Raw genomic sequence first — 23,664 nt, 5'->3', positions numbered from 1 at the left:
TGTCGGATTCAACGTTTGATTGCAAGATTTGCTTGCGTTTGAGTAGCCTTCTTGGTTTTTTTTTTTAAAAAAAAAAATTCTGATTTTTTTTTTTTTAAAAAAAAAATTCTGATTTTTTTTTTTTTTCAAATTTTCAGATTTTTTGGAAGGTTTTAGAGAGAGAAAGTGTCAAAGAGTGATTTTGTGAGATGGGAAATGTCTCATAAAGCCCTAACTTACTTTATCAAGTATTTATATACGGAGGGCAATTTAGGAAATTCATGTAAAAAATGTGAACGTCACCTAGTAAAATGTGAACGACGTTTAACAACACCCTTAAGAATTTGTACCCCCACCCCAATCAGTTTAGAAGGGGCTAATTAGCCCAACTAAATTAGTGGTACTTAGGCAAACAGTTGTCTTCAGGCCCAAATATATTTGGAAGTCAACATTGCATAGTTTATGTTGCTTAATGCTTATTATTAATTTATTATGTTGTCCATTTATAAAGCTAAGGTGGTACAAATTTAAAGGGCATCCCTATCTTTTAAAAAGTACTCCCTTCATTTTTAAATACTTGCTCTATTTCTACTTTTTATACTATTTATGTATTCTACTTTGACTAATGTTTGTGATTTATACCTAAGAAAAAAATAGTCTTGTGAGTACTTGCTGAAATCGTCTCAATGAATTGATTATTAATTTTCAATTGTTAGAATTTATACTTATTAATAATTAAAGATATAATTGATCAAAGATTTGCATCGACATACGTGCCCAGGAGAAATGGATCAAGTATTTAAAAAGCGAACAATTATATCCTTAAAAATGTTTGTTTACCTATATGCCCCTATTAATATGATGTTAACTGCATCTAAATTTTTTCTTGTGTAATTTAATAATTAACTCTTTTGAATAATGTTTGGACGATTGTACCCTCTAAAATGTTTATTTATTTATTTGCCCTCATTAACGTTAATTGTTTTTTTTTCAAAAAAAAAACTTAAAAATAGTGTGCGGACATTTATACCTCTAAAATATTTGTGTGCATATATATGTTGCCAAAATCTAAAAGAGCTTCCTAGAAATGGCTAGCTATTGCGCATATCACTCAAGTTAACCACCCTAGTATTATTAAGTCCTTTAAACATCAAGATGTATTTTTATACAATGTACATACTTATGGAGTATACTATATATATATAGCCAATATAGGAGAAATAAAGGTCTATTCTTATGTAATTAATTACTAGAATGTAGGCGCGGCATGTATTAATTTGCAAAGGAAAACAATATTAAAATTATCTTTGTTTTCTCAATTGAAATTTTCTAAAAAATATTTTAATGGCCGATTGGTAATTTTTTGCTTGATAGATATATTACAAATGTGCAGTGCAATAAATTTGGTTGCTATGGTAATATAATGTGGCAAGTGAGGTGGCACCCTGAAATGGAAGCATTTGGAGGAGAGTAAACCCTAGATGGCAGACAAGTTCAACAAATTGGATTTGATTTGGGTTAGATAATTATAAGCTTATTAAAAAGATCCACTTTAGCCCACATTAACATTTTTTTTTATGTTGGTTTTAATTGGGTTGATTTCAAAGCTTTAGACCATGTTTTACTTAAATCTGATCTCTTTACTTAGGAGTAGATGAGTAGTAGATATTTACCTTTATTATTAAATTTATTTTACTTATTTTATATTTTTGTAGTCTTATTTTTGTTGTATGTGTAATTCCAATTCATATTATGTTCCGTAGACATATTTCCGTTTACTAGAATCTAATATATATATATATATATATAAATAAAGTAGGCATTTTTTTAAGAGCATTCGGCGCGCCACATAAGCAAAGGTATATTTTCGACCAATTAAAAATTAGATTTTTATTTTATTTTGAAATTAAAAAGTTTGTTTGCCACCTAAACAAAAGTGACGAATGAGATTTAAGAATTTTGCCACGTAAGTAAAAACAACAAATATTGATTTATTAGGATTTATTTATTTAAAAAACTAAAAATTATCTTTTAAAATAATCATCTTTAGATATAGGATTTATATACCTACTATTATAAGATAAATTTTGATAGTGTTTATGAGAAGAAATAAAAATTATTCCTCAATTATAATTAAATTAAAATTTGTGATATTTACCATTATAAATTGATGTACCATATGACACCAACAAAATTTCGTATCAATACAAAACCAAACCAAGCAAGTTTTTTGTCATTAATTTTGGGTTAGTTTTATTAGGTCATCAACGGCTGGGTAATTCTTAGCCTAATTTTTAAAACCCATGTTTAAATGTATATTTGTGATTATTGCTTAAATTGTGTTTATTTGGGATACTTAATAATTATATGTTTATGAGGTTTTATTTTATTTAAAAAAAATATATCTAAAGATAGTATCCGCATGTGCTGCGTTATTATTGATATGACTTTTAAGAGTTGAAAATAAAGTGTGTGTGTGTGTATATATGTATATATGTGTGTGTGTGTGCGCGCGCGTGTTAACAAAATGATTTTATTTTTAATTGAATTAAACATTATTGCAAAAGTAACAAAATTGGAAGAAAAAAAAAAGTAAATAGTATTATCGAAAACTAAGATGATACAGAGCAGTATTGTTTAATATTATTTACCTAAGATACTTTCATTTCAAAAAAAATAAATAAAAAAATTAAAAATATATATATAATATAAAATACTACGTGTATATAAAAATGTATTAGATGGGTTTATATGGAGAATTATTATTATTATGAATTTTAATTGAAAGAAAGATATTTTGAATTATTATAAAATAATTTCCTTCAAGAATTTGCGTAAAAACGGAAAATAAAATCAGCGGAAAATTTTTTAATCAGGAGATTACATGTGTCATTCCTAGTTTCACTTTTAGTATATAGTTATTGATTGTCATAAATTTGTGGTATTACAAAAAGTAGCAAAAGAACTTTCCTACTCCGTATATAAGTACTTTGTATAACTCTACTACGAGTACCAATTTTTGACATATCATGAAGCACACCTAAGTACCTAATTGTCCTAAATTGAAAATGTTCATAGATAACTAATAATAGAAAAATAATTGTGTCGGAACAAGAAAATAATGAAGCTAATTAACAATTTAAAATAATATAGCTACTAAACTAATTGGCATGGGTAAGGATAAAATTGATGAACCACCAACCTAATTAATCAAGTGGATTATACAAGTCAAAAGCTTGCAAAATATAGAGTATGGTGTTTAAGAGAATAATACCAAAAAAGAAAGAATAGGTTAGTACTAAAATTAGTTGAAAATCACGTGTATAAATAATTTAATTCATTTTGTAGGACCCTAAAATTGATGCCTCTTTCTTAGCAGTTTCATCAACTTAGCATTTTTTGACATTTTTATGTGACCTAAACCTGGGCACGGGCCGGGTTGGCCCGCGTGCCGCCCGGCACGGCCCGCCGTTCGGCGCAGCCCGGCACGGCCCGAATTCAAGCACGGCACGGCACGAAGTTCAACTCCCGTGCCACGGACAGGGTTGAGAATTCCCAGGCACGGCCCGGCACGAGCACGGGCATGGCCCGCCGTGCTGGCCCGCAGGCACGGCCTGCGGGCCAACGGTAATGTTACCGTTTATTCTAGCTCCTTAATAAGCCAAAAAAACGGCTAAAAAACGGCTAGTTTTTTGCCAATTTGCTCCCCAAAAATTCTATAAATACTCACCTCCATTTCATTCCCAAATCACAAAATCACAATCTCTTCTTCTTATCTCTTATATTCTCTAAATCTCTAATAATCCTTATTTTCTTAAATTCTTTAATTATTCTCTTAAATTCTCTAATTATTTTCCTAATATCGGAAAAAATTAAAAAGTTCGTAATTGTAATTAGTGGAGCGTTGAAGCACGGTTGTAAGATCTAAACTAATCTTAAATTTATTATTGTTTTATTGTTATTATTAGAATAATCTTGTTTAATTATTATTGTTGTTAATTGTTATTGTTGTTGTTATAATTGTTGTTATTAATTATTATTATTGTTACAATTGTTGTTATTATTTATTTTTGTTGTTATTGTTATTGTTATAGTTGTTGTTATTAATTAATATTATTGATATTTTTATTGTTAAAATTGTTGTTATTAATTATTATTATTATAGTTAACCACTTTTTATTAAAAAATTAATTGTTAATTATGGCATCGAACAACCCATCATCTAGGTCTAGGGGGAAAGGCCGACTTATCCGTAGTAGTAGTTCTAGGGAACCACCAAATACAACGAGCCCCCAAATTACGAGTCAAACCAATGACCCCATTTACTTCCCCCCGGGCTATGAGCCATATAATACGTCGGGATTTCCAGCACCACCACTAAACCAATTTCCACTACCACCATACCAATTTTCACCTAATTATATCGGTGATCAACAAAACTATTGTTCTAGCCAAGGTAGCCAAGAAAGTACCCGAATTCCCTCCGGTTCTACCCCTTCTACTGCCACTCCCACTAGTCCCACTACTAACCATCACACACATCATGAATGGTTAACCGAAACTGAGATGCTACTTTTGAAAAACCGAAGGAGTGAGGTATGGCGTTATTTTGTCCTAAGTAAAGATGGTGAACAATGGGCAAAATGTAAAACATGTAATAGTGTATTCACGGCAGTTACCAAAAATGGGACGGGACACTTATCTAGACACATGAAAGCTTGTGCAAAACCAGCTAGTGATCCAACCCAGCCCAAAATTTCCCAATTCCATCCATACGGCTTTACATACAACTATGAGAGGGATAGGGATGAACTAGGAAAAATGATAATACACGCCGAACAACCTTTTCTTTTCTCAGAAAGTGACGCATTCAACACCTACATTAACAAAGCACTACAACCCCAACATAAAAGAATCTCTAGGAAAACCGTTCGTTCCGCCGCAATGAAAAATTTCCTAGAGTACAAAGTCCGGTTACAAGCCGAATTGAGTAACCTTAACTGTAGAGTATCTTTAACAGCCGATTCTTGGGATAGTGGTTATAAATATCACTATTTATGTGTGACTTGCCATTGGGTAGATGATCAATGGATGTTACAAAAAAGAATAATACATTTCAAAATGCTGGAATACCCACACACCGGCATTAACATTGCTCACCATTTAATGCAAGCAATAGACGAATACAACCTTCGAGCTAAAATGATGTCTATGACTTTTGATAATGCAACCTCTATGACATACACAGCTAATCTTATCAAACAAAACTTAACCGATGTACTATTAGACGGTGAAGCTCTTCATACTAGATGTGTTTGCCATGTACTTAACTTATGTGTACAGGATGGAGTTCGGGCAATTGGCCCATACTACAGCAGAATCAGAGATGCTATTATGTCTATTAATAGCTCTAACATGAGATATCAAGAATGGAAGAGTTTTCTAAAACAACAAAAGATAAGGGTAATAAAAATTAGAACCGATTGCCCAACTAGGTGGAATTCCACCTATGACATGTTAACAAAGGCAATTGAGTACAAGGGCCCGTTAACATTATTTTACAACCAAAAATTTCCACAAAATGCTTTGTATGATGATGATTGGAATAACTGTGAAAGATATATGCAATTTTACAGTTATTATATAACATGACGTATTGTTTTTCTACTGTTTACAATCCTTGTGCTCAAAACTTTCTTTCTAATGCATGCTTACTCGCCCAACTTTTCGCTGATCATCGCCATCAAAGTGATTATGATCAGTATCTTCCAGCAATGGAAAAAAAGTGGCGTAAATATTATAGTGAGATTCCTTTGATTTATATTTTTGCTTCCATATTAGATCCTAGGCAAAAGTATGAAAACACATTTATGTTAGTTGACATTTACTTTCAATGCATGTTTCTTGACGATGATGTAGAAAACTATAAGACTAATGTGAAGGATCAGTTTTTTGCTTTATATAGAGTCTATGAAGCCAAATATGGCACCGTTCCTCGCTCAGGGCCTTCCCAACCATCCAAAAACGTAAGTAAGAAGGCCAAACATTTATTTTCACAAGCTAATAACTTGATTTCAAGGTTTTCAGGTGATTCATCAATCAGGAGAACGCAAAGCGACGTCTCGGAGTTGCAGATGTACCTGAGTTACGACTTCACCAAAGGCATGGACGACGATGAGATAAACAGCCTCGACCTCCTTGCATGGTGGAAACAACAAAGCTCGAAGCATCCAACTTTGGCGGCAATGGCACGAGACATTCTTGCTATCCAAGTTTCCTCCGTCGCCTCCGAACGAGCTTTCAGCGCATCCGGAAGGGTTTTAGACGATAGAAGAACAAGTCTAAAACTCGAAACACTAGAAATGTGCGTGTGTTTCAAAGATTGGTTGGATGCGGAAAATCGCTCACAAGACCGTTCTTACGACCACAACGACAACGAAGAAGGAACCTCCGCTTCCGGTTCGGGTTCGGCTAGTTCCCAATCTATGCAACTAGTCGATGACCTTGAAGGCGAAGACGAAGACGAAGACGAAGACGAGCAAGAAGAAGGAGAAGAAGAATAGACAATTATTGTATATTGTACGATTTTAAAAATATCAATTTTATCATTTTCCAATTTTTGTTTAATACCATCATTGTATGATTTTTATCATTGTTATCATTGTACAATTTTCTCAACTCAAGTAATAATAATATAAAGTACGCATTATTCACATCCAAAGTCCAATTTGCCTTTTTTCCCCGTTTTGTTACAATTTGTAAATTCATATTAAAAAAAATAAAATTATACCAATTACTAATAAATCATAAACATTAAATTTTAAAGTAATAGTATAAAGTAAATATATAAATATAAATATTGAATATACAAATTATAAAACATAAATATTTAACTTATAATTATAAAATTCATAACTTAATAACTTATAACTTATAAGTTATAAACTTATAAGTTATAACCTTATAAAACTTATAATTATAATTTTATAACTTATATAAATTATAAACTTATTAATTTATAATGTTGTCATATATTAAAAAAAAAAAAAAAAAAAAAAAAAATTATTTGAAAACTGCACCAGCCCGCAGGCCAGCCCGCAGGCCGGCACATGGCCGGCACGGCACGAGGGCCGTGCCGTGCCGTGGGCTGGCCTGTGAAAATGGCCGGCACGGCACGACACGAAATCCTGGGCCCGCCGGCACGGCACGAACCAGCCCGTGGCCCGCGGCGGCACGGCCCGGCACGGTGCCCAGGATTAATGTGACCCCACAAAATGGAGTCAAACCAAATGACAAATTTGTACACGAATTTTTTGCTATTTTATTTTATTTTATTTGTTTTGGAGATTTTTGGATTGTGATGTCACATCTAAAACTATTTTTTGAGGTGAAAAGGGGGAGCTTACTTGGCTTCGATTTTGCCACTTGTGATGTACATTAGCATGACTACAAAAGAATCACTCACCCCTTCAAATATTTCTTTAGGATCAAATTAAATGATCTTAAATTCTCCATCCATTATAAAATATACTCGTATTTTACTTGATGTACAATTTTTATGTAATCCTTCGTATTTAATTATGGATATTTTTAATTATTATGTATTAAAAGTTAACACAGAGTATTGTAAACTATACATAATGATAAAGACGAGGTAAACAAAAATTCCAAGTGTTTGTTTTTCTTTTAAAACTATTGTTTTATTTGAAATTTATAGTTTTCAAATGTGACTATCAAGTAGAAGCGAAGGGGATAACGCTTGTAACAGTATTAAAAGATATTCAACTGATTCTTTTTTAGACCAATTGATTGATTAAGATTGTAATCCAGAACAATTTTGTATGATCCAAAATATCCTATTAATTGTCCAAATTTATTGGACCTAACTGATCATGGCATTTATTGGGTTCATAATAGTCCAAATGCATGAAAACTACTAGCTACTTGAGTGGTGTCATTTTTTTTTTTTTTTAAGTTTTTTTCTCCATTTGACAAGTCAAATTGGTTGATCAAGTGAATGTTGAATCAATTAATTTAATTATTGTGGTTCATAGTGTTTAAACAAGTTCTAGTTATGTTTCGACAAAAGCAAATGAAAAGATCGAAGAGAAAAAATTGTCTTATACATCTAATTATGTGAAATCAACAATTTCATCAGTAAAAAAAAAATCAATTCTCCTGAATTTCTTAAACAAGTTCAAATCTAGACATCTAATTTCGGATGATCTTATTAAACTACTCTGTATATATGAAAATTTCATACTAAATCATATCCGCACACAAACCTAGAAGCAACAAGGCAAGATTTGAACCTTATGTCTTCTAGATTATAGGCAACCACCTTGGTAGGAAATACGAGTAGCCGAGTAGGAATTAGCCCAATATGTTGTCAATTGTCATGAACCCACTTTTTGTGAATCATCAATTTTCTTATCCAAAGCATATTCTTACCTTCTTTTTTTTCTTTTCTTTATTCTTATTACCCAAAACAAATGAATAAACCGCACTAGAACCAACAAAGAAACTCTCAAAATTAAACAATTATATCCATCCTTTTAACTACAATCCAAATGCCTTAAAAACACTCATGAAAGATTACATTGGAATACACTTTGCTTAAGTTAGATAATTTTATCATTAAGTTTAACAAATATAGTTAATTGCTCCCCCCACCATGTTATGATCATTTAAGCAAGAAATTGATTATAATTTCACTACCAGAACCTCAATTATATTAGTGCTGTAAGCCTGTAATGATGATGAAACTGATTTCCATTTATAACTACTTAACCTAAAACCTCCCAGTGTATGACTCTAAAGAGTTCATTATATATCCGGTTGTACCTAGCTGTCTGGCTCCACTCTAGTGTATAATGAAAATTGCAGCTTTGGAGGAAGTGATTGCATCATTGCAACAAGGTTGTACTTTAATAATGTAATAAAATGCAAAAATTCAAAGAAGCCTTGGTCTTTATCCATATTGTTTATCAAAATAATGTACATTGAGGATTGATACAACAACAAAATTGAAAAAAAAAAAAAAAAAACTTCTATTCTTTTTCTCTTTTGTACAACAAAAAGAACTAGTATAAAAATTAAACCAACATTTGAAGTATCTCAATTCTCAAAAGGGTAAACTTTGTTGACCCATTAATAAATCCCAAATCAACTCACCTCAAATTATGTTTGTTCTTGCTAATTCTCTTGCAAAACTTTAGCCAAATTGGAAGCAACCCTATGAATCTTCTCATTATCATCTTGAATTAACCCAAAACAAATCTCCAAAACTCCTTGATTTTTTACTTGTTTCTTCACTCTATCACTACTACAACAAATCAAATTCAATGTCATCAATCCATATTGAATCCCCCTTAAACTCCCATTTTTCACATAATGTACCAAAATCTCTACAACTCCATCACATTTCACTATCTCTTCTCTCCCTTCTTTACACTTAGCGAGCAATCCCAGCACTTCGATTGCTCGCTCGAGTCCTGATTTTGCCATTCTGATCAAAATCGGGACCGCCCCGCAGTCGACTGTCCTGCGGCGGTTCTCGGGGAAGGAAGAGAGAGTAAAGAGCGCGGTGGCAGCTTCTTTCCTCTCTCTTCCTCTCCCCGTGTGGAGGAGGTGAACAAGGCACCTCACCGCACCGGGGTGAGCCCCGATGGTCGCTTTGTTCACTTCCACCACAGCGAGGCTGGTGAGCACCGTTGCCGCAACCGCAGCGGCGGTGCTCCCCAGCGCACTAACCACCCTCGCCACCGCCCCCTCCGCCACCAACCCTACCTTATTATCATCCGACTCCAAACTCAAATTCAACAACAGCAACAACGCCTTCTCCTGCAACCCCGGGTCATTATCCGAGTCAACACACCTCAACACAGCAGACACTGCGCCCGACTCAGTGAGCCGCGCTCGGAACCCCGGGTTAGCCTTCGACAACCCCGTCAACCTAACCAACGACTCAACCTTCTCCTCAACCGTCGAACCCCTCGAGTTAAGCGTCGAGATTAGAGAACCGAGTTGACTCAGTGAGTCAGACCCAGACCCCTCCGAGTCAGACCGAGTTGGGGTGAGTTGGGTGGGTGCGTAGTTGGAAATGAGGCTGCGAAGGGCGTGGTTAGGGATGAGGGAAGGTGGGTCAGGGAGGGGTAGTTTGGTAATTGGACAAGTACGGTGGCCGGAGTCAATCCATCTTTGAATGGAGCTCCGATCAAAGGTGTGACCCGAAGAGAGGATAACCGGGTCGGACATTATATCGAGAGAAATGGGGCATTTGAAATATTCTGGAAGTTCAGTTGCCATTTTTTCTTTGGTAATAAGAAGAGATAAGGAAGAAGAAGGTGATGAAGTGAAGGGGTTTTTTGGGGTTTTGGTTTTGGATTCTGACATTTGGTTTTTGGTTTTTTTTAGGAGAGAGAAAATGGTAAAAGAGAGAGAAAATGAAAGGAAGAAAGAAAGAAGATTATAGTCCACTACATTTTTATATAGTGGAAAATAAATTTAATTGCATGAAATGGAAAGGTGACACGTGATCTAGTAGGTGGGATTTTTTTTGAAAAATGATTAAAATGCCCTTGTGATTTGGTGTGAATTTTTGATGGTTGTGTTTTAGGGTGAGAGGTAGTTCGGGGTTTTGGTGACGGTGGTGGTATTATTTGTGAAGAAAATTATTAGTTGGTTGTTTATGTGAGGATTAGTTAGGATTAGTAAATTTTTGGATTTGACTGTAATTTAATTTTGTAAGAAAAACAAAATAATAGAATGATATACAAAAAAGAAATTGATTTTATTGGATAAGATTTAGTTATTATAGGATTATTTCCTAATGTATGTTATAATGTTTTATTAAATATTCGTATTACACTATTACGAACATAAACTACTTGTATTGCGAAGTAGATCATTCTGCCATGTTATTGAGGTTTTGGAAAAAATTCAAGCTTGTTCTTTGCTAATAATGAATTCGCTACATACCTTTCTCAATCACCTAAAGAAGTTCATTGAAAACGTAAGGGATTTTATATATTTGAGGATTTTCTAAAGGATTGATGCATCCATGTATACGTCGTAAAACCTCTAAAAAAGGTGGTTAAAATAAGCACATGTAGAATTTAGTGTAAGAGGAAGAAATAAAACTTTGATGCAGAGTAAGTCCATACGGTGTAATACCCTAAATTTTTTCTATTTTAAGTTTCAGGACGAAACTTGTTTCAATGAGGGTAGATTGTAATACCTGTATACTTTATTTTATAAATTATAAAATTAGAGTTGTTGTATATTTTAAAATTTTATTTTCTTATCTTATTTGATAAAATTCTAAAATTTAATTCTTATCTTGGTCAAAAAAATTTTATGATAAAGTATTTATATCCTTTAACCCTACATTATTATTTTATTAAAAAAAAGAGAGAGAGAGCGGAGCCGGTTATTTATTTATTTATTTTTCTATTCTATTGGCTTATATGCTAGTTTCATAAATCAGTAAACCCAAATTTGATTTTCTTTAATGTTTTTGGTTTATTCTATAATCTCCACCATCACATTGATCTATATGTTGATTGCAAGCCGTGAATTGTGAAGTTGCCGACCTACTTCATCCCTTTTGTATATCATAGTTTTATTGTGATTCGTTGAAAGGTAATCACACCAATCTTAATCTTTGGAATTGTTTAATTATAAATTATTGTTGGTATTGATTGTACGACGTAATATTGTGTGTAAATTTTTATGATTTGTTGTTTATATGATAAAGATTTATATATACTCGTATGTGATTAGTGTGATGTATCTTGTATTATATGATTTAAGTGTCGTATCGATTGATTGTGTAATTTATGCTAGGGTTTTTAATGTTATGGCTCTAGGGAGTATTATTATTTGAGTTTTTAGGGTTACTAATATTACATTGGGTTGAGATTTAATTATATTTGGGTATTTTATGATACAAGTAGGTCATGTTATATTATTTGGGAACCCGTGCAATTATTGAGATATTGTTTATGAATCTGTGAATGATTATTTGATAAAAGTATGAGATCAAATAGGTTGAGAATTATTATTTTGTTCTTAGTTTGAGGCTCGATGTTATAAACCTTAGTCCTTGGCATGTTGGTAAGGAGATGATAATTATCAGTTAAGAATGAGGTACAATCTTTATTTATATTTTTCTATGGTCCCCTACAGTGGGATTTGACCCGTATGTTGGTCATGGTTGAAGGTGTTTTTCTGTTTATTGAAAGTATTCAAGTTTTTATACTTGTTGGTTTGTCATTCGAATTACCTATGTCCAAGGCTATGTATAGAACAAAGAGCATGACACACTTATGGGATAGATGAGTTGATTGAGTAAAGGCTTGTATTACTATTCGAGGTTGGGTTTGACAAAAGTTATTTTTAGAGTACGAAGTTATTTTACCTTGAGGTATGTGATGTAGTTTTAAACTACATTGTTTAAGTGAGCTAGTAATGCTAATTATTCTATTATTCTTTGTATTCTGATATGTGGTGATTACTCAGCTTTTTGCTGACGTGTGTGTTGTTTATTTTGCTTTGCTACTTGTGTTTGTGGCCATGTCTGTTTCTTATGGTGACCCTGCGACGATCTATTTTGGAATTTATCCTTAATGGTGATCAGACAATATTTTTAAACAGGTTGATCAAGTGACCATAGCTAAAGGAGCTCAAGTGTTTCGTTTAGTTTGTTATAACAAGTTTCTATAGTTGTATAAATAGCTCACTTAGATTATTAAGTTGTAATATTGGAATTTTGTAAGCCTTAGCACTTGACAAGTTGTTGAGTGTGGTGGTGATGTGATACCTTCGGTTTAGGTGTATGCTTCCGCAATTTTATTTAAAGGTTATTTATTTTTCATTTAATTTTATTATTATTTTTAATTAGTAAATCGGGGGTGTTACAGTCGGGTTATGTTACTTTTTAAAAGTAAACGAAAGGAAATTGATTAAGATTTTGTACGAAATTATGAAGCAAAACATATTAAACGAATGAGTTTGTCAGCTAAAGATAACAATTAAACAATATAATGAACTTGAAATTATTGATATACCAACCAACAATTGCAAAGCATATCATAGTTTAAAATTTTAAATGATTAAAGAAAATGTGGAACACAAATGAATATAAATTGCTCTGATATCATGATAAACTGGTTATATTAATGAGAGGACTTCAAAGCGAAAGAATAACACACCATAATACAACCCTTCAGTGCAGACTTTTGTCAATGGCTTAGAAGAACTGACTAACTTTTATGATTTTGTGAAACTAATATCCAACAAATCTCTTAACCTATATGTTTAGAGAACTATATGTCCCAATATATAATGCATGTTTACGATGAAAAGAATATAATACTATATAAACAGATGCAAATCTTAAAATTTACAAAAGAATCTAAAGTAGATTGCTAACATGGAGTTTGTTTTAACCCTAAATACTTCAAATAACTATTATATACCTACGCTGCGTACATAAAGTCATTTAAAAGCTCGAATAGTATGTATCATATGGGCTTAGGATTCATTTTATTATTTACCCGTTTTTCACATAATTTAATCTTATTGATTTTTTATATGATTTTTTGAACTTTGCCTAAGTTTTTACAACTATTCTAAACTTATTAACATTATAGTTTAGTTGTATATTGGACTCAACTAGTCCTTATTAGTTATTAGAATTTATGATTCCTTAACTAATTTGAACTTATTAACCTTTATTTAAAACTATTTAGGTAAATGTTATACATAATCCTTAGGTCTACATATAAGGAGCTAAAAATGGAAAAAAAAATAATAATAACATTAATTACACTTCTTTACGCATGATTTTGTCATGCATTGCTAAATTAATATCAAATAAGGAAAATTATTTAATGTTTATTCTTATCCCTAAAGACTATATATAACATTACCCAATTATTTATCCTAAAATAAGGGATAAATAATTGAACTAAATAGGGAGCCCAAGAGACCAAGAGTTTGTCAATTTATGCCTTAACCTTCCGTTATTTTTCTACCAGTAACACTTTTAATTCAAAACAGGTTAGGGATTTGGTAGTTGATTCAATGACGAAGGTCTTGTGTCCCCAACAAGGGATAGATTCTGCTGGTCATACTGACGCACTATTGAGAGAGCTAGATGTACCAAGTATGAACGACAGACAAGTTGTTGTTTTGACCAGGCCCTTTTTTGCAGACAAGGTCCGAAGAGCAATGTTTAGTTTAAATGGGGATAAAAGCCTAGGTCCGGATGGTTTCACGGCTTCCTTTTTCCAGAAACATTGGGATACAGTGGGAAATTATGTTGTTCTTGCGGCGTAGAGTTTCTTCAGCACGGGGTTTATACTCAAGGAATGGAACCATTCAATTCTGGTGATGATACCAAAGGTAGAGATTCCAGAGGTGAAAACTAATCTTAGGCCGATTAGTCTCTGTAATACTGTCTACAAATGTGTCTCCAAATGTTTAGTCAACTGCTTGAAGAAAGCTTTACCGAAGCTCATTTCACAGTCTCAACATACTTTTAATATAGGAAGACAAATGATTGGTAACATTCTTTTGAGCCATGAGGTGATGGATAAAATAAATAGCAAGGTGTCGAGAGCGGATTATTTGGCTGCAGTGAAGATTGACATGAGTAAGGCTTATGATAGGGTAAATTGGGTTTTTCTAGAAAGGGTTCTACAGCACTACAGATTCCCAGGGACATGGATTCAGATGATCAGACAGTGCATCTCGACGGTTTCTTACAAAGTTCTCCTCAACAGGGAGACAAGTGATTAGTTCCGACCTTCCTGTGGTTTACGCCAAGGAGATCCTTTGTCACCCTATTTGTTTTTATTTTGTATGGATGTCTTCTCTAGGATGCTTCAGCAAGGATGTGAAATGAGACTCTTCAATGATATCAAATTAGGAAAACGGGGCCCTTCCTTCTCACATTTGTTTTTTGCGGATGACGCACTCTTATTTTTTAAAGCATCGGATCGAAGTTGCATGGCCATTTCTGGCATACTCAACAGGTTTTGCATGGTCTTGGGTCAGCAGCTGAACCTTGGAAAGTCACATTTCAAGGTCAGTCTCAATACCCCAGTTCAGATTCAAAATGGATTTAGATCAAGATTGGAGATGGATCAGGTTAATCAATTGGTGTCCATTTGGGGGTGCCTATTGATTTAATGGGGTGTAAAGGGGCGTCCTTTCAGTTCATCATTGATAACATTCGGAAAGAGTTTCTGAGTAGAATGCGGTTCCTCTCTCCCAACCTCAAAAGATCATTTTGATCAATTCTGTTCTCATCGCTATTCCATCCCATATGCTAAGTTGTTTTGAGATGCCTGCTGGTATTTCAAACAAAGTTGACTCTCTTCTAGCAGGGTTCCTTTGGGCAAACAAAGAACAGCGAGGGATGCACTGGGTATGCAAAGATAAAGTCAACCTTCCAAAAGGAATGGGGGTTTAGGGGGTCCGAAGCCTGGGTTGCTTCAATGAGGCTTTACTTATGAAGCATGCGTGGAGATTATATCAAAATCCACAATTATTACTGGCTAAGGTATGTTAAGCAAGGTTTCATTCTCCGCTCTTAGGAGGAACTCAGGTAAGAATGACAAATAGGAATTTCTCTCGGGGAATGCGAGGTCCCGCTAGAGCCGGGAATAACCTTGTTGGGGGTTGTGGTTGGAAGGTGGGGAATGGAAAGTCCATATTGGCAGGTAAGGACAGGTGGACGAAAGGGGAGGTACCGGTTTTTAATTCCAACATCACGCTCCGTCAGGCAAAAACTTGGAGGGTGAGTCATTTTTTGGACCCTGAAGCTCATGGTTGGAACCAGGCACGACTAGACGTTGCTTTCGAGCCTAAGGATGTGTCGGTAATTGCAAGCTTGGAATTACCGGTTCACGATGAGGAAGACTACATGTTCTGGAATTTTCATAAGTCGGGAAGATTCACAGTAAAGACGGGGTATGCCTTCCTTAAACGTTCTTCCGTGGACTCGAGGGCTGTGGTACGAGAGGATATTTTAAGTCCCTTTGCTCCCTCCCCATTCTGCCAAAGTGGAAACTTTTTATATGGAAACTTCTCTGGATGGAATTGCTACTAAAGCTAATTTGGGGAGAAGGGGACTTGAGATTTCTGTGGGATGCGACCTTTGTGGATCGCAGGAGGAGGATTTACACATTTGTTCAGGTTTTGCACAACTGCTCAGGATGTTTGGAGGGGTGGTATTTTACATATCCACTCAGAAGCTAACGCAGACCAGTCTTTTCATGATTAGATTATGTATTATATCTGCCTATTTTTAGGCCAGGATGGTCACAATGGTCATAAGACTACTTTTTTCATCGCAACCTTGTGAGGTTTGTGGATAGCAAGGAATAACAGGGGTTTCAGATCCTCAACTCCGTCTGGCCTGTCAACGCCGGCGCTAATTTATGAGGGGGTTTGCGCCAGCAGGGTTTGTTCTACAAGAAACTTGAGGATAGCTTGAGATCTTTACACCAACAAGAAATGGTTGCAAACTACCCGCCAGGGTTTATGCGAGTTGTCCTTTGTGATAGTGGGATGGGTGTGTTGCCTACAGTGATTCTGGTCGATGGTTCTTAGCATAAGCAGACTCATAGATCAAGGATGGGCTGGTGCATGGAGAATGGTGTTCAAGGGGATCAAGGGCTACTACTGGGGGGAGCTAGCAACGGTTTGGCTCAATAAGCTCTACATGCGGAGATGAACGCCTGTCTACAAGGTCTCTAATGGGCTGCGACAAGGTCCTTGCCAGCAGTAACTATATACACGGACTCTTCGTCTATGATCCTACTACTGCAGGATACACAGGTGAGTGATATTGGTCTTCGTTGGACAGCGGATCGAATTCGACAGTTGAGCACAGGTTTTGATTGGTGTTGTGTCCATAAGGTTCAATGGGACATGGTACAGAAAGCTCATGACCTAGCTACTATAGCCAGTAGTAGTCCTTCGTCTTTTAATAATTATATGTAATCTATTTAAGATTATGTCAAAAAAAAAAAAAAAAAAAAACTTTTAATTCACAAAACTAAGTAAGGAGTACCGAGTATTATTTATGCTGAACAGCTGAAGTATAAGTATAACCCTCTATTTAGCGCGTGAATGTGTAGATAAAATGGAGACGTTGGTGGGATAAGAATATTTTGACTTTAATGCCCCTCTAGTATTTCCAGAGTCATAAATAAGCCGGTACAAAAAAGTCAATACATTTTGCTAAAGTCAACTGTCTAAAAATAACGTCAACATTTGTGAGCTAGTCAAATAAATTATTAATTATTATTTGAAATTCCGTAAACAATATATTATACAGTAGTATTTCCCAACCCTTTTTTACATGTGAATACCTTCATAACTTTAACCATATACTGTATCCATTCTTACAGCAAAAACTACTCCCTATAATATTAGAGCATTTCTTAATAGACATCCTAGTGGCTGTAATCCTTGGTTCTCTTGAGGATATTGCAAAAGTATCTGATACAATAGATTCTAATAGAGCTCAAACACTTACAAATCTTCTGATGTCCTTTGATTTTGTGTTCGTGGCACACTTGATGGTTAGTATATTTGCGATAACAAATGCTTTGAATGTGGCCTTACAAAAGCACGATCAAGACATTGTGAATGCAATGGCCATGGTTAATGTAACCAAGACTAATTTGCAAAAAATGAGAGATGAAGAATGGGATTCTCATATGGAAAAGGTAATTTCTTTTATTGGTGACTATGACATTGCAGTTCCAGATATGGAGGCTAAATATGTTGTTCCCGGGAGGAGGTTGTTTAGAGGTAAATGCCCACAAGTGTCCAATCTACATCATTTTCGAGTTGAAGTTTTTTTTGGTGTCATTGATCTTCAATTGCAAGAACTTGAAAATCGATTTCCCGAAATAACTAAAGAACTACTTGTGTGTATGTCTTGTTTGAGTCCTGTGGATCGTTTTTCTAAGTTTGATAAGGAAAAATTGATTAAGCTTGCAAAATTCTATCCTAATGAATTTCCAAGTTCAGAATTGATAGTCTTTGGTCATACACTTGATAGTTACATTTGTTCTGTTAGAGGAGATGAAAGGTTTTGGAATTTGAAGGGTCTTAGTGATCTTTCAATCAAATTGGTTGAAACGGGATTGTCTGAAACTCATGATAGGGTCTATTTACTTTTGAAATTGGTGTTGCTTCTTCCTGTCGCAACGGCAAGTGTGGAAAGAGTATTTTCTGGCATGAAGCAAGTGAAAGACAAACTACGAAATAGCATGGGAGATCAAATGTTGAATGATTGTTTAATTACTTATTTGGAGAATGATTTGTTTTTGAATGTTAGCATGGAAGATATCATGAATCGATATCAAAACATGAAAACTCGTCGAGAACTATTTTAATAAGTTTGCATTACTATTTAGTTGTCTTTTGTAGTATTATATGAACATTTGGTTGTATTTTGTACTGTTTGAATATTTGGATGTATTTTTTAGTACTATTATTTGGTTGTTTGGTAAAAAAATTTTTTTAACATATTTGATTATCGATTGTGACTCACCAGTCGGAAAATCCTGGGTCCGCCACTGCCTAGTAGTATGAAATGTTCAAACTGAAATCACATAGAAGCTCAGATTAACCTGATTACCCGACCCTGGCCTCGGCCTCGGCCTCAGCGACCGTCAATCATGGAAGTGATTGAGAGTTCATTTACCGAATATGCACCAGCACTAGATGATGATGGATCTGCATCTTGTTGACGCCCTTTGTGGATAAATGCAGGTTGATTAGGAAAAGGAATTTTGACTTTGTTGCTCAACATAAAAACTACTGCTGACATTGTTGGTCTATCATCTGCACATTCTTGCACACATAATAGTCCAGTTTGTATGCATATTAAGAATTCCTCATTATCTGCATCTTTCAAACATGGATCAACAATTTCTGAGGATTTTCCTTCTTTCCAAAGCTCCCAAACCTGCACAATTTTGCATAAATCCAATCTTAGAAATACAGCATCATATGCACTTTAGCATAGAAGTTTATCTCTAAAGTTTGCCTTTAGAGAATGATTAAAGTTACTTACATGACCAACTAAATTTATAGAAGGATTGTCATGATAAAGACCCGAGTTTTTTCTACCAGTAATAATTTCCAGTAACAAGACTCCAAAGCTAAAGACATCAGACTTTACAGACATCAGTCCCTCCAGTGCATACTCTGGTGCCATATATCCACTGCGAAAGTAGAAAAGCCATAAACAAGACTAGTCAGATGTCCTGCCTTACAATATCTTTAAAATTTATGAGCAATATGTTTGCATTCATGTAATGTACTTACTAGGTTCCGACCACCCTGGTAGTGTTTACTTGCACTTGCTCATTTCCAAAAATTCTAGCCATTCCAAAATCTGAGATTTTGGGAACCATATCCTTATCCAGCAAGACATTGCTTGCTTTCATGTCCCTGTGGATGATCCTTAGTCGCGAGTCTTGGTGAAGATATAACATCCCTCTAGCGATCCCCATTATGATGTCAAAGCGTTTATTCCAATCCAAAGACAACTTATTCTCCTCCTCTTCAATGAAATTGATTTATAAACAGATTGTGTTAAGAATTTAAAATCTTTAGGAACATGACCTTAAATCTTTTGTACTGAAAATTATACGGGACAGGTAAAGTAAAACTAATACAGAGTTGTAGTTTTTAGAAACCGACTTACTGAAAATGAAATAGTCCAAGCTTTTGTTTGGCATGAATTCATAGATCAACATCTTCTCGTCTCCTCTAATGCAACACCCTAACATCTTCACAAGGTTCCTGTGCTGAAGTTTAGCAATCAGCCTAACTTCATTCTTAAATTCTTGTATACCTTGCCCTGAATTCGGAGCCAGTTTTTTTACAGCAATTTCTTGCCCATTTTCCATTCGACCCTATTAGCAGGGTACAGATATCTCAGCAATCATACATACGAATCCTAATGTAAGCTGTGTGGAAAAAAAAAAAAAAAAAAAAAAAAATTCAACATTGGAGCAATCCTGTAACAGGAAAAAATAGTACCTTGTACACTGATCCGAAACCACCTTCTCCAAGCTTATTAGCCAAACTGAAATTGTCTGTAGCTGCAGCTATTTCGCTACGAGTAAAGAAGGGTAATTCTGAACTGGCATCACTTTCTTTAGCATCTTTCGTCCAAAGAGACCTTTCAGCTTCCTCTTGCCGTTCTATATATCATCAATTAGATATGTTTTCAAGCAATGACCACTTGATATTTTGTTTATTGAAAGTATTCAAAAATTTTGGCATAACCTATTAAAAGATAAGCATGTATCTAAAGCGTATAGATAATTTAATTCTTATGTTAGAAATTTTGTTGTCACATTGCCTCAATCTCATAATTAAAGGTATGACATGATTTTGCAATACAACCTATATAATAGTTGTGTAATAAATCACTTTTCTTCCTTATCAGTTATAAAGGAATATTAGAAATCAATTATAAAAATAAAACATTGTACCCTTAAGCTTACTATCATAGATGTTATAGTTACAAAAAGTCCATATTAAACTTATTACTGCAAAGTAAAGCACAAAATGAGATAATCAGTAGAAGTACCTTTTTTAATCTTCTGATGTACCCAATAGACCACGAAAAGGATCAATAATAAAAATGTTAGCACCACAAGCCCTATGAGAAGTGCTTCCAGTTTCTTATTTGCAAAAAGGCCTTTTGACCTCCGGTATTTTGCTGCAAAGAACAAACATGTTATTTATAAATACTGCTTAAGCATTGCACAAGGAAGATAATACTTTTCTTACCGTCGGTACTAAGAACTTTAAGAACAACAAATTTGTAGTGGTATTCATGACTAAAACTTTACTACAAAAGTATATCATAAATTTCCTGTTTTCTAAATGGTATTCAATAGCAAAGTACAGAAATTAATCTTATCATGTGGGCAAAGAGATTGGAACTGACTTGGCATCTCGCCAACTGGGGCAAGGAAAGTGGGAGTTTGAGCAGAGGTGCCAACAGATCATTTGGATTGAGATTTTTTTTTTTTTCAGGGTCAGTAAAGTTGGAGTTATTTTCCAGATTTTCGATGATATAATATTTGGTTTGATTTCAGGGCAGTTCATCGATGACTACACTGAATAATCAAATTTAGTTCATGTGCCGATCCCACTTATCGGATTAAGGCTTTGATTATTTGATTGATTGATTGATTTCAGAGCAGTTCATGATATTCAGGCCTGTAGACTATAATCAGCTAATAATATTCGACAGGGTCAATTCTAATCTTGCTCAAATGATTCGAATAGGATAACCAAGTATGAGTTAGTTTTACAAGATCTATGGTTGAGTTATCGGCAAAAATTGAGTTAATAAGTAAACTAGTTCTTTGCCTTTGGATTAAAATAAAGTACTCCATAATTATTTAGCCTAGTAGGTGTATTTAATTAAAGTTACAAAGGTCACACGGATATGTTTTCAAGCAAACCATTCCTTTTGCCATAGTACTAGAAACTTGGTTCTAGTACAACCACAAATCATTGACATGAATATCAAATAATAGATAAACACAAATTAAATGAAGTCATACCTAGCTCAACTGCATCGGCCCGGAAGTATACATCTTGGCCCCCAATAGGATACATTCTGGTATCCATCAACTGGCCGTACAGTGAAATGCAGCCACTGCCTCCACCGCTGTCGTCTGCACTAGTATATCCAACGCAAGAGCAGTTCTTCAAGCACTCTTGTTCACATTGTTTCAATGTCGAGCTCTTGTTCACTACAGCTTTCGATGTATCTGGCAACTTAACACTTGCTAACTTCAAGAATCCTTCTCCGTTTCTGCACATTGACCTGTTTTCTTCTCTTACACAACCTTCTGAACCGTCTCTCAGATACCAATCTCGCGGTGATTTAGGCTTATACCTGTTGGTAGACAAGTATTTATGGATGCTTGTAATCAGCTAAAGAATCAGCACATAACGTCAAAGAATTAAGGTTATCCACAAGTTTTTCAGAGGTGCTAGTACTATTCAAAAGAACAAATAATAGTGTGTTTAATGAAATACTCCGTAGATAAACATAAATAATATATGAATTCATTAGCAAGAAAGGAAAAAAGTACCCAGGATAACAGGTGCATTGAAATTGATTGCCACCATTGGGGTTGCAGTTACCAAAAGGACCACACTCCCCATACTGATCACAAAGCTCCTTTGGTGCTGACCAGAACTTGATCCAACGTTTCGTATTTTCATGCCATGTCTGTCTCTGGACTGTTCTTGTAAGACCATCCACCGAGAAGATTGTGATGATAGAATCGCTAAGAACGTTGTAGGTTACGGAAACCTCATTTGCATTGCTGACAAAACTATAGTTGAAGATATAAGCATGAGTCATATCTGGAACTCCACTCCATTTCTGTCCTACCCATGGACCTGTTCGCCATACTGGGTCCGAACCATGGTACAAGAAGAATTGAGGAGATCCTTTCGGGTCAACTTGAAAGGTGTATTTTCCAGAACTTGGATCATCTTTTGATTTCCAAGAGGTTAAATATCGGTTTAAACCAGTTCTTTTATCTAACCCAAGCGTCATTCCTGGCAGAAAAGTGTCTGTTATATGATCAAAACTTTGCCACAGCAGAGTTTTGCCATTATCAGCAGTCAAGACTAAATTTCCAGAATCTAGCAGTTGACATGAGGTGCTATTAGTTTTGTTTAGGGAGACGGGAACCGAAATATTTGTGGACCATGCATCAGTTTTCCCGGAGGTAAGTGTAAGATGCCCGCCTTCAATGATCGAAAAGGTTCCATTGGAACCATAGATGGGTCTATCTCTATTTGCAACCCAAACAGCAGTAAGCACAGAAACCTTTGTGAACCAGATTCCGACGTACCTTCGAGTGGTATTTCCGGGGCTGAAAAATCCTAAGGTAAACTTTCCGGCTTTAGATGTCAGTAAATCACCTGCTCTGAGGGGACTGCTAGGAGTTATAGTGTCAGTAGAAGCACATAACTGCAGCGAAAGAGCCACAAGAAGCGCTCTCAAAAGCATGTTGAATTGTAACAAAGAAGGTGCACTGTCAACCTTGTTGAGCAGATGTGAATGTGTTTCAAATAAAAACCACTAATTCTTCTGGTTGCAGCATTTATATGCTCAATGATTTAGTTGGTATGTCAACTTGATGCCTGTGATGAAGACCTATTGGTACAGTATGTGTTGGCATTTATATACTGGCTTCTGATATAAAATTTCTTTCGAGGCAAGCTCAACTGCATTTGAATAGACATCTGCTAGGTAATCTACAAGCTTAGGACTCTAAATTTATTTCAAGTAGACTAAGTCAAAGCAAAGACACTGTGACGCAAAACGGGCTACACAAGCATGTAGAATAGAACATGATATCAACCTGATATAATCCAATACTATCCAAGTTATTCGGATCTTTAAGATGTTACTCCGCATCATGCGAAATACTTCCTCCCGCTAGAACCAACCAATCCGATATTTCACTTGTCAATATTTATCCAACACTGAATGACCCAATCCAATAATGACTTAAGTGTTGTACATATATTTACAAAGCATTCAGGTCACTTGCATGCTGGAGTGAACGGCAGAATGAAAGCAATTGCATCATTTGCATG

General features: G+C 34.9%; 2 protein-coding genes across 2 annotated transcripts; both read right to left on the bottom strand.

Annotated features, from left to right (window-relative positions):
* Window positions 1–8,438: 8,438 nt before the first annotated feature.
* LOC110687239 (U-box domain-containing protein 8-like) lies at window positions 8,439–10,767 on the bottom strand. Its single transcript, XM_021863857.1, has one exon. The coding sequence runs from the start codon at window positions 10,372–10,374 to the stop codon at window positions 9,175–9,177; it is 1,200 nt and encodes a 399-aa protein (XP_021719549.1). The 5' UTR covers window positions 10,375–10,767; the 3' UTR covers window positions 8,439–9,174.
* A 4,787-nt stretch (window positions 10,768–15,554) lies between these two features.
* LOC110687237 (G-type lectin S-receptor-like serine/threonine-protein kinase At1g11410) lies at window positions 15,555–23,164 on the bottom strand. The gene is made up of 8 exons (XM_021863855.1): window positions 22,140–23,164; window positions 21,603–21,940; window positions 20,615–20,746; window positions 20,059–20,222; window positions 19,721–19,931; window positions 19,339–19,576; window positions 19,085–19,235; window positions 15,555–18,976 (listed from the first exon to the last, which is right to left on the bottom strand). The coding sequence occupies exons 1-8, from the start codon at window positions 23,069–23,071 to the stop codon at window positions 18,671–18,673; spliced, it is 2,472 nt and encodes an 823-aa protein (XP_021719547.1). The 5' UTR covers window positions 23,072–23,164; the 3' UTR covers window positions 15,555–18,670.
* Between the last annotated feature and the right edge of the window lie 500 nt (window positions 23,165–23,664).

The sequence above is a fragment of the Chenopodium quinoa genome, unplaced genomic scaffold (genome assembly GCF_001683475.1).
Source record: "Chenopodium quinoa cultivar QQ74 unplaced genomic scaffold, ASM168347v1, whole genome shotgun sequence".
Lineage (NCBI taxonomy): Eukaryota > Viridiplantae > Streptophyta > Magnoliopsida > Caryophyllales > Amaranthaceae > Chenopodium > Chenopodium quinoa.
Note: the sequence above shows the minus strand (reverse complement) of the source record. Positions and strands in the feature narration are given on the sequence as shown.